Raw genomic sequence first — 12,092 nt, 5'->3', positions numbered from 1 at the left:
TTTTCTAGAACACTGAACTTCAGGCCAAGTCTTGCTCCCCCCCATCTGCCTTCGCGGGGGGAGGGGGAGAGGAGAGAAAAAGGAGTGTTCTGTAAGCTGGATAGGGAGAATTACAGAAGCTGACACACTGAGGGTATCTGTGTAGGCCAGACAGACACCGGCATAGTTCGGTGTGGGACTTGTGGATCTTTGACTAAAGCCCAGTGGCTAAGAGCATAGGGACTACTACTCAACATCAAAACTGCAATACCAATCCAAGAAGATTCCATTACCTTTTACCATAAAGTCTGGATTCCTTCTATGTCAAAGCCAACTTAAGACAGGCTTGGTGCAAAATTTGCCCTTTAGTGTCTTTTTGCAGGGAAAAAGGTTTTACTTTGGTCACCAGTCCATGGATGTAAGCTAAAGCACGTATAAAAAAGCTGAAATCCTGGAGCCCAAAACATTCAGTTCCCATGCATGTTGGGAGAGTTATGGCTCAAGGTTCCTGAACTTTTCCATAGCACAAGCCATATTTTAATTAAGGCATGGTCTCATGGACTATCTCCCCCTCAAATTCATGGTCATAGCATCCATGGCAATTCCACAAATTGCTTACACAGAAGATCTCAAAGTACATAACATGTTCATAAGATCCCTTCAGATGCCATTTAACGGCTGGAAAGGAGACATCAGCATGGTGAAAAAACCCAGTTCCCCCCAGACCACCAGGAAGTGCTACAAGACTTTTGTTTTGGAATATTATAGGCTGCTGTGAGACAACTGAACAACTCTGTAGAAACAGATATACTTCTTGTTTTTTTTCCTAGTGTTTTTGCACATTATTGATTAGCACTTAAGGACTCAAATGGGATTAAGTCTCCCATGTACTAGATACTAAAACAAAAAAACACACTCAGGAAGGACTGAGTTCAAAAGTCTAAGATTTTGACAATATGAAAAATGTTGAGTTTATCACAAGAAAATGTCAAAGGAAGCGTGTGATGATGAACAGGAGCAAGAGGGAATAGTTTCAGTTGGGAGCCACTGGCATAAAGGACTAACTGAAGGCAAGCTTGCTGATAACCTTAGTTTTTGGTTTATCACAGCTAGTGTTTGGGGCCCCATGAGAACCACAGTCACAGAACCTTCAGTTTAGTGGTCCCAGAAATGCTCAGATTTTATTCCCTTCTTTGCAAATATAGCTTTTAATGCAATATTGCAGGTTTTTTACATGTACCTTTTGATTCTGTTTGGTAGTATGATAATGGGGGACCACATTTTGTCTAGTAGGGACCCGACACTGTTGAAACCAGTTCACGATTCTGCCTCAGAATGCTATATACAGATCTGATCTATTCATTGTTCTCTCATGTGTATTGGGAAGGGAGGGGAAGGAAGAGGACTCATGGTTTAGGACACCAACAAATGATTACCCCATAGCTAATATTTGGAAGGAGTCCTTGTAGCTACTGACAGTCAGAAACGTCACGTCAAAGAATGGTAGAAATTTTGCATTTTGGACAGTATGTGGCTGTTGCAGTTGTTGCTTTATGATTATGGCTATGTTTATGTCACAGATTATGGAAGTCACGGAATCAATGACTTCCAGAGACCTCTGTGACATTCTCTGCTTCAGCCCAAGGGGCTGCAAGACTCTGGAGCTGGCAGCCAGCAGGGCTCTGGCACGTTTCCAGTGACAGAGGGCACTCTGAAAGGTTCCAGCGACATGTGACACACTCTTGAGAGGGCCCTCCTTGGGGTTCCAGCAACAGTCAACAGCCTTGTGCAGGGAGGGAGGGGAACGCCTTGGGCAAGTGGCTGAGGATGTCCTCCTGTAGCTTCTAGCTGCCGCAGGCAGAGGGGGAACACCACAGCTCCCAGCCATGCAGTGGTGGGGGAAAACCATGGAGCTGTAGCAGCAAGAGTCAGACAGGTCACAGCTTCCATGAATTTTTGTTTATTGCCTGTGTTCTGTCCGTGACTTTTACTAAAAATAACCATGACAAAAATCTTAGCCTTGTTTATGATTTATAAATTCAAGACTATATTTGCTATTATTAAAACCCACCTACCATTTCACAATCCACTCTCCTAGCACATTTAGATTTATTTCTGAAGAGGAAGTCACTCAAGGTATGTTTCCAGTATTATCAGTAGCAAGTTTTACAACTTCAGTAACAGGTCTACTTTAGCTTAAATAGACTGAAAAGCAACACCCTAAGTGTTCCTCTTTAAGAAGTTCTCACCATCAAGATCTATAATTTAATTTTATTATATATACACAACCATTTAACCAATTCGCTATTCAGTTCACACTCTTCAGTTCTAGGACTCACTTATGCAGTGTCAAAACCTTCATCCTTGGTCCCTTGTTTTTGTTTAAATACTCTTCCAAACTGCCTCTTTTAACAGCAAGGTTTCTTTGTATGCTGGTATTCAGGTAAAGCCTATCCATAATGAATAGACTTCTGCTCCACTAAGTGTCTTAGCTGCCCATCAAAAGACCTTAGTCTGTACTAGGAAGTTATCATTGGCAACACTAGGACAAAAATATAAATAAATAAGGAAAAGAGAAAAAAAACAGCGAGAAGAGTAGGAAGTGAGTACCATCAAATTCTGTCGAATCCAGACCATTTCAACACATTCAAGGACAGCACCCAACAGGCAACCCAGAAGCTAGAGTGGGCAAAGAAAGGCAAGAATTCCTCACTTTGGCTCCTGGACAGACAAAATAGTAACCTCTTTTGTCTCTGGATGGTACGTTTGTCCTCTGGCTAAAAGATGTCTTGTACAATTTCCAAGATCTGGGCATGCATAAGCAAGCATGAAAGGACAGAACACAGAAAAAGGAAAGTATACTGAGCTTTATGGATCATCAAGAGACAGCCCATGGAAAGATACATCATAGATAAAGAAATAAGGTATAATCAATCAAAGGGATACACTAAGTAGGAGTTTCAGGGTAACATACTCCCTCTCCTGCCACACTCTGAACAGCGTATTGCCAGCAGGTACAAGTTACCACACAGCTCTAAGCAAGCACATTTATTCTTAAGGTAAAAACATTACAGAAAACAAACATTTAAAACCACACACTAAACATACCAGGAGTCATCCACCAGTGTCATGGGACCCTAGAAGCCAAAGTCTTTCCAACCCTTTTGCAAGGGTGCCCCACCCCCAGACAGCAGGCCCTGTCTGTTTGCTGTATCAAAAAGAAGGTCCTGAGTCAGTTTAAACACAGCCTTTACATGCTAAAAGCTCTGTTGGTCTCTGGAAAACCCAGCTTAAACCAGTATATATGTAAGCTTCCCCCAGAAGGCAACAGCTCTCTGAAAGTGCTTAAGATGAGTCACTCAGGTTGTTATCACCTTCCACTGTTCTTAGTTCCTAATAGTGCTGTAGCAACCCCTCCCCACCCTTCCCCCCATGGAGTTGCATACAATCCTGGCCTACCTTGATATAACAGATTCATAAATTTAGCATAATATGTTGCCTTAAAATTACTGCATGCAGTCGTGATATCCGCCACAAGGCTGCAAATATTGTAGAGAATATATTTTTCAAAAAGTTTCACCAGTGTTAAAAGAATTTGTATGACATATCCAGTATTTTCTCCAACCTGCTCTGTAGCCAATTTCTTCCTCCAGCTTTCCTCAATAACTAATTCTATGTCTGATTTCCTGCATAATCTTGTCTCCATTACATCTGTTCATTTTCTTTTACTCTATGCTCTTCCCAATCTCATCTCACTGCTTTGCTTTCTAGGTTTGAGACCCATGTAACGCAGGGGATGCTAGACCTAGATTCTGTGGTGCTCTGATGCAGGAGACTGAATATTTTGCTACAGCTTAATTTTAAATTGAAAAGCTAAAGTACCAACTGTATTACTCATTTTCATATCAAGTTTATTAATTTTGGCTACCACTGGACAAGATGCTGCATGAACAACTGATTTCCCTGGACGGAAAATTCAACTTTCAGTAGTTTGGGAAAGACAACTAAGCACTTCAGGACGGATTTTTTTTTAAAAAGAGTCAAAACCTGTATCAAAGTATGCAATGACAACGTCAGCACATTCAGATATTAGATCTTGACTGAGTTTAGACTTGCTAGCAAGATGACGCCACCATTAGTAATAATTTTTTTTACCGCAACTTGAACATAAATATGCATGTCTCCCTACCAAGAAGGGGGTCACATTTAAAACAGTCCAATTGACAGGAATCTGGAGACCTACTTTGACTTTTACTGATCTTCCCCCTTTGTAACTCAGTTTCCCTATCTGTAAAATGGGGATAATGACATTTACCCATCTCTGCAGAGTACTCTGATATTCAGGTGAAAAGAGCTATGTAAGATCTAAATTTTTTTAGCAAATGATATTGTGAATGGCAGAGTCTGACAGAACAAAACTTGCTAGCAAATAATTGCTGCCTCAAAGAGCAATCTATCGGTGGCCTGCAAATCCTGAAAGCAGATCCATCATTGTGTCCCACCCTTGGTCCTACTGGTTTTTTCTCCCTCCAGCTGTGATAAAGTAGAATCCCTTACATGTGAGATTGATAGCTGAGGACTCCTAAAGTGGAGATGGAACATGGATTGGGGCAGGGGAGAAATCTGCACTGACAATCTTTAAGAACCACAATTACTGTAGGGAAAGTAGGTCTCTTCTTCCTGAATGTGTCAGTGTAGACCCCACTGTAGATGGGTAACAAGCAGTATCCTGCTCATGATGGCAGCAGTAAGGAGCACCAGCTGTGTTAGACAAAAAGTGATTTCAGAACTGCTCTCCTGAACTTAGCAGCCAAGTGCAAAGCATAATGCTTGACAGTCAGAGAGTTACTCCATGTCAAGGAGAGAGCTTTCCAGATTTCTGTCAGCACATTTCTGAAGCAGAAGGATGCCACTTGAGCTTTGGTGGAGTGAGCCTTAATGTTCGGTGGGAGAGGTGTAGTAGCCAGCTGAGAATACGTGACACGTGTTATCTATTTCAATATTCTCTGTGAAGAGATGGCCTAAACACATGGCTATAACCAGAAATAGATGGGGACAGTGAACGGTTTAGTCTTGTCAACATAATAGCACAAAAGTTCTGGAGACACTTAATGGGCACACAATTTTTTCTCCTGATGTAAGCGTGATAGATAAATGAGGACTCAGTGTTACTTTATACTGGTCCTCTGGAATGTCACGTGGGGAGTTTCAGCCAGAAGTGCTTCAAGCTTGCTCACTTATCTGGCTAAAGTGATAGCCACTAGAACAGCCTTCAAAAGAACATTCCAAAAGAGGGAGGCTCCATGAGTCTAAGGAAGACTTTGTTGAGATTCCTGGTGGGAAGAGGGTCTCAGCTGGGTAAGCATGCAATTGGTCTTTGAGAAACTTAAGATACCATTAGGTGAGAAAAGAGAGAGCATGATTATATAGGAGAATGGAAAGCTGAAGTTGCTGACCTTAGCAAAACTTAATGAAAAAGACTGTCTGTTTTATGTGCAATAGGTAGTACAGATTCTGTTATCGAGGTTTGGTCTGGATCCAGTCTATGTTGGGATGCCCATATCAAGAACCTTTTTCATTTTAGGATATGCAGGCAGCAGTCATGGTGTGTAGTATTCAGCTAACAACCTTACTGACAGGTGCACTGACTTCAGGTCTGGATGGATTATCTGGCCACAGTGCTGTGAGATTAGATCTGGGCAGTCTGTGAGTGAGAGGGGTTGCCGAACAGATATTTGTAGAAGATCTATCAAACAAAACTCTACCAGTAGGGATGTCTAAGCATGATTGTGGTTGTGTCATTTGATTTTGACTTTACCCTGGAAATTGATGGAAGATCTTGTGACCATTACAGAAGGAAGGCGTCAAGTAATGACCATAACCTCACACCTCCTCTGAACAAGAATTCTGACACCTACTGCTGAACAAGTATAATACCAGGATCTGACAACACAGGAATAGTGGTGCTATGACTGATCTCTACAGTGACCACTTGAGTAGTAGCAGGGTTGTCTGTTCAGGAAGACTGCCAGGTTGTCGCTGACTCCCAGGAGGAGAAAAGCCATCCACTTATTCTGTTTTGGAGGCATCATGCTCAGAGCTAGATAGCTTCCAGACATAAGGGAAGGAGTGTATGCTTCCTCGCATGTTGCCAGCCAGAATGTGCATGCTGGATTTTTGAAAAAATAGGCAGGAAAGCTATGCAGATTAGCCTGATGGCTTAGCACTCCAAGACACTGGTGTGGAGTCCCAAGTCTTCTGGGGACCAGTTCCCTTGCATATGCAGATTGTCCAGGTGGGCTCCCTGTCATATTTTTGGTTCCTTCAACAATGTCAGTTCTGTGATGACATGAAGTGGGATCATGACTTTCTGATGTAATTTAGTGTTTTGCTAGGAAATAGACCAATCTGAGTTAGAGCTGGAATGACCAGTGGTCTCCAAACTTTTTACACCCAAGATCACTTTTTGAATCTAAGGGCAACCCAGGATTTACCCCACCCCTTCCTCAAGGTCCCGCTCACTCCACCCCCTGCTCCAGTGCTCGCTCTCCCCCAACCTCACTCACTTTCACCAGGCTAGGCAGAGGTTCGGGGGGTGGGGTGCGGGCTTTGGGCAGGGGCCAAGGGGTTTGCAATGTGGGAGGGGGCTCTGGGCTGAGCCTAGGGTTGGGGTGCTGGAGGGAATGAGGGGTGCAAGGTCTAGGAGGGAGTTTGGGTGCAGGAGGGGGTCAGGGCTGGGGCAGAGTGCTGGGGTACAGGAGAGGGTATGGGGTGCTGGCTCTGGGAGGAAGATCAGGGTGGGGCTTGGGGTGCCGGCTCCAGAAGGGGGCTCAGGGTGTGGCCTCCCATCAGACAGCACTTATCTCCGGCGGCTCCTGGTCAGTGGCAGGCACAGTAAGGTTAAGGCAGGCTCCCTGCCTACCCTAGCCGCACATCACTCCCATAAGGGGGGCCAATGCGTCCCTGCAGTCGTGTGTGTTTTTGTCTCCTCTCTGTAAGGATCACCCCCACAGCTCTCTTGGCCAATGGGAGCTGCGGGGATGGTGCTTGCAGGCAGGAGCAGAGCACAGAGGGAGATCCCTTCTCCCACCCAGGCTGCAGTGGCCATTTCCAGGAGTGGCGTGGGGCCATGATAGGCAGCGAGTCTGCCTTAGTGGCAGCCACATTGCATCGTCAGAGATCACAATCAACTGGGAGATACTCTAGGATCAACTGGTTGGTGACCACTGCCACAGGTGAAGTCTAGCAAGCAACATTATGTATGAGCATGCTGACATATGGCTTAGCAGCCCCAAAAACACATCTAGATAAAAGTAAACCCAGCAATGATTGTAGAGTAATAGCTAATGCATTCACAAGACCATCTTTGGCAAGGTACACTCACTGACCTGGAATCGATCAGCATTCACAGTCTTATCTGTAACAGGCTAAAGGCTTATTTTTCTTAGTTCACAAAAAAAAAAAACTCAGTTGAAAAAAAACCCAGGCTAGGTTTGGTGCCATCTCCTGCTGAGAACTGTCCTTGAACCAATTTTTAGCTGGAAGAGAGAGAATGATAGAGACATGCGTTTCCATTCTGAATCTGAGATGGTGTAAGTATTTGTGAGTCTCTCAGATCTAGGACAGGACAGAGAACCCCCTTCTTCGCTGAGACAAGGAAATATTTGAGTAGAAGCCTCTTCCCCTGTACTTCATTAGGTACCTCTCAGAGCTCCCAGACAAAGCAATGACACCACTTCTAACTGTAACAGGCTCTTGTGAGAAGGGTCCCTGAAAAGGGAAGGGGATAGGTACAAGGTTAAGGAGTGGAAATGTATAAGGTAGCCTCAGGAGATGTTCAATGCTCATATGTCAGCTATGATGGCCACCCAGGCCTAGTGGAAATGGAATGCCTCCAGAAGTGATATGGATCCCTCAAGGACAAATCTCAGGCCCTTACTGGGCTCAGTCACAATACCAGGAAAGAGGTCTCCATGGGGTCTCTTTTCCACTATGCCATTCCAGTTCTCATTGAGGATCTAGAGGCTCTATCCTTGGAGTAATGTTGTGTGTCCTTTTTTTGTAATTTTCCTTAGTGCCTGGAGCAATGTTTGAATATCTGGCTTTGATTTGGTGACACTTTTATAGTGACAGGTGCTGGCTTTGCTGCCTGGACAGCTGGTGACTTTGAGGGGGTTGGCTACTCACAAGTGCCAGCTCTGATGGCATCCTTTTCACCCTCTTTCTACTGCCCAATTCCAATGTATAATGTGCGCCTCACTTGAGGGAGCACTGGCTGATGTTGGCTTATCTGGTGTCACTCTGGGAGTGACTGTCATCTCTAGGTCTCAAGTAACCCACATAGCCTACTCTAGCAGATACAGCTTGAGGTGCACATCCCTGGATTTGCAGGTACTGGAGAAAGAACACTTCCCAGAGAGGCCTCTGTGTGGAAGCGGCTCTCCCAGAAGCAAGAGGCACTGGCTACGTCCATCCTTGATAGGGATTAGTCAGTCATAGGACAGGCAGGGTATGAACCCTGAAAGTCTGGAATTTGCCATAAGGCATGGTGGTTAGTGTTAAGCACCCTATCCTCCTGTACACAGCGGGAGAAGGTGGTCTACAATTTTTCGGAGCATCTAATTTGATGGGAGCAAGAAGATGAAAATGTCTTCACAAAGTTGGTTTAAAAATGGTTTCAAAGTTAAGAGTATTAGAACATTTCAGGCAAATTAAAGCATATATAGATTCACCAACAAAAAGTCAATCACTTCGTTTATTGAGAGGTATAAATCCAAGAGATATTCTGGACTAATGGTAAAAACAAATCTTATTTTACTGTATGTTGCCCCAGATTTACATATTCTACATTGTCCCACTTGTATAACATTATTTAACCCTTATTTAACCCAAACTGAGAGCAAACTAGGACAATATCTACGCTAGATGCATAACAAATTAAGTCCCTGCAAATGGCCTCATTCTTCCACTACGGCTAAAACAGTATGGCTGCAACATCCATACTAAGTATAGAAATATGATTGGCAAGAATAAGTTAGGAAGTGGAGAGACTTACTACTTTTATCAGATTAACAACTGAGCAAATGTGGGGAAAGTTAAGTGATTAAATTTTACAAAAACAGTATGCATACGTACTGTAACCCAAGTTACGCTATTTCAACTTTGCTGTACTTCATTTTGTATTTGTTGCCCTTAGAACTGCTGACCATCCAGATTAAGTATTTCGTTTCTCCAACTAGTAATTCAAATAAAATTGCAGCAACAAAAATATTGTCTAAATCAGTAGTGTTATGCATTCTGTGGCAAAGGCCAAGTTACTTTTTCATTTAAGAATCCAGGAATAGAGTGGACTGGCAAAAGGCAATTTTTGTGGTCATGCCCAACTTCAGAATGTGCCTTCGTAGCCAAGTTAAGTATCACACTTACTTAAACATCTGAAACGTTCCTTCCTCTGTCCATTAACTCACCCTCTGTGCAACCCTCCTGCTTCTCCCTACCCACAAACACTTTGGGAATCCCATCACTACTTCAACACTTCCCCTTCCATCTGAAGAAATTCTTCCCTCTTCTCCCCACCCCACCTTTGGGGAAACATATTCCATTTCTCTACCACTGGAGAATTCCATTCCTTCCTCCACTATCTGGACATTTGGGGAGAGTAAGTAATGAACAGAAGCATCCTCTTTCCTCCGCCTGGGTTCATGAGGCTCTATGGTGGCAGCAGCAGTGAGAGCCAAGAGAGCAGGAGCCCAATCCTGCAGGCTCAGTTACAGTGGCAGTGAGGAGAGAGGGTGGGGGAGGCTCAAAAATAGACCTCTCCAAGACTTGGTTGCAGCATTGGGTAGAATGGTTTTGGTACCAGTGCACAATCAGGCATGAATTCCTCAGTAAATTTTCCAGAGCAGTATATATATATCCTCACTGTACTGGTGAATGTAACCAAGAAAATATTAGAGTGGGGGAAAAACAAAACAAAAAACCCCACCACCATTGTCTCAGTAGCTGGCACAGTCATCCAATGAACTGGGAGCTGATCTGACTGGGATCTGTTCCACCTCCACCTCTCTAACTGACCCAACATATGAGTGACCCTTGAGAAGTTATTGCACCTTGATAGCCTCAGTTTCTCACCAGTGCAGTAGGGATACACTCTCCTTTCTTTGCAAAACATTGAGAGCTATGGCTGAAAAGCACTATGACTGCAAGGTATTAGCAAAACCAGACATGGATAAAGTCAAACTTAGATCTCAGACATATTTCAATCTTAACCTTCAAGTTGATGTGATCAGCAATAATGTGTTCCTAAGATTAGGTTAAGCATCCTTTTAGTACTAAGGGTCTGATTTCCAGCAGTTTGGCAAGTGTACATTCATGCACACAAATGGACACCCGATAGTGGATGTGCAGGCACAAAGTCCAAGTGTATGTGTGTGTGTGTGTGTGTATATATATATATATATATATATATATATTAGAGAGAGAGAGAGAGGGGTAAGTGTCTATATCTACCCATTCACACTCAAGTCGTTAGTTTCCATGCACATATGGAAGTGTGCATGAAAGTACACCTACCTACTAACTAAAAATAAGGCAAGTCAGTAGAAAAAGAAAAGAAATGTCTAAACTGTTTCAAAGAGATCTATTAGTTAGAGTAGTTAAAGGAAAGATTTATACAAACTGCTACTTACCAGAGCAGACTTTCCAACACCTCCTGAGCCAAGAACAACTAGCTTGTATTCACGCATGGTGAAAGTGTTAAATCACCCCCTTGATACCTAAAATACACAAACAAAAAAATTAGATTCCCAAACTTCTACAAAAGGACAACCGCATTACAAGAACTTAAGTATATTACAGTGTTGATGTACTGTAACTGTGCCTATAGGTGTGTACCTATAGGATGTTCACTATTTGAGAAAACTAATTTTAACAGTTTTATATGGCTGATAACTGCAGGATACCTACCACTACATGAACTATGGCAGGCATAATCTAAGCAAGTTGCCTCTTGATTTACTATACAACATGGAAACTACAGATCCTAACTGGAAGTCATAACCTGTACTCAGAATTACTAATATCAGTTATTCTACTTATCCACCAACTTAAAAAAGGATGCCTCCAGAATACTTTCCTCACTGCCAGAACAGTTTAAATTTATACTTTTTAAAAAAATTGTTTCTAGTTCAATACCAAAAGGATTACACTATGTATCTCTGCATGTGCTGCATGCACTAAGATCCATTACAAAATATTTCAGCCTTGTGAGTACAACGAATTATATATCAATAACTAGTTTTTCCACTCTGCAAAATAGCTTGTAGCTTTTACTGCACTGCCTAGGGTTAGAATGTTTTTAGCTTGCCCAGGGTGGTCTCCACTATTGTATCCACTGATTTACTGAACAGGTAGATTCTCTCCCAAGTATTTGGGAGCAGCCAGCAATTTTCTTTACCTACACACAGGCTTTCCATTAACTGAGGCACATTTACATATGGGATACTATTCACAGACTAAGTCAGAAGGGACCATTTGATCATTCAGTCTGATCCTGTACAACACAAGCCACAGAATTTCATCCAGTTACTCCTGTGAACCAAATAACTTCCCTTGGCAGTTTGTTCCAATGGTTAACCAAAGATTGGGACCTTGTAATTTGAATTTGTCTGCCTTTAAACTTTAGATATTGGTCTTGTTATACTTTTATAGATAAAGCAGCCCTCTAGTATCTGGTATTCTCTCTCTTGAGGGTACCTGCACACCATAATCAAGTCACCTCCTGATTTCTTTTTTGGGAGGAGCTAAACAGACTGAGCATCTTCAGTCTCTCATGGTAAGACTTTTTTCAGCCCTTAAAAAAATGTAGTTCTCCTCTACACCCTTATAAAAATGTCGAAACCAGAACTGGATTCAATATTTAGGATCTCTCTCACCATTACCATATGCAGAGATAATAGGAATAAGGAAGGTTACTTTTAACTACTTCTCTACTTATACATCCACAGACCACATTAGCCTGTTTTGCTACCGCATTGCTAGGGCCGTACCAAATTCATGGTCTATTTTGTTCAGTTTCATGGTCAAAGGATTTTTTAAAAAAAATTGTAAATTTC

At 42.7% G+C, this 12,092-nt stretch overlaps 1 protein-coding gene across 1 annotated transcript in view; it reads right to left on the bottom strand.

The window, feature by feature from the left end:
• RAP1B (RAP1B, member of RAS oncogene family) overlaps positions 1-12,092 on the bottom strand; it is a 77,741-nt gene that overhangs the window by 27,735 nt on the left and 37,914 nt on the right. The window contains exon 2 of the mRNA XM_032796525.2: positions 10,668-10,754. Coding sequence (XP_032652416.1) covers positions 10,668-10,724 — 57 coding nt within the window. The 5' untranslated portion in view covers positions 10,725-10,754. The remainder of the gene's footprint in view (positions 1-10,667; positions 10,755-12,092) is intronic.

Source organism: Chelonoidis abingdonii, chromosome 1 (assembly GCF_003597395.2).
Source record: "Chelonoidis abingdonii isolate Lonesome George chromosome 1, CheloAbing_2.0, whole genome shotgun sequence".
In the NCBI taxonomy this organism is placed as follows: domain Eukaryota; kingdom Metazoa; phylum Chordata; order Testudines; family Testudinidae; genus Chelonoidis; species Chelonoidis abingdonii.
This window is presented reverse-complemented; position numbering and strand designations above follow the sequence as displayed.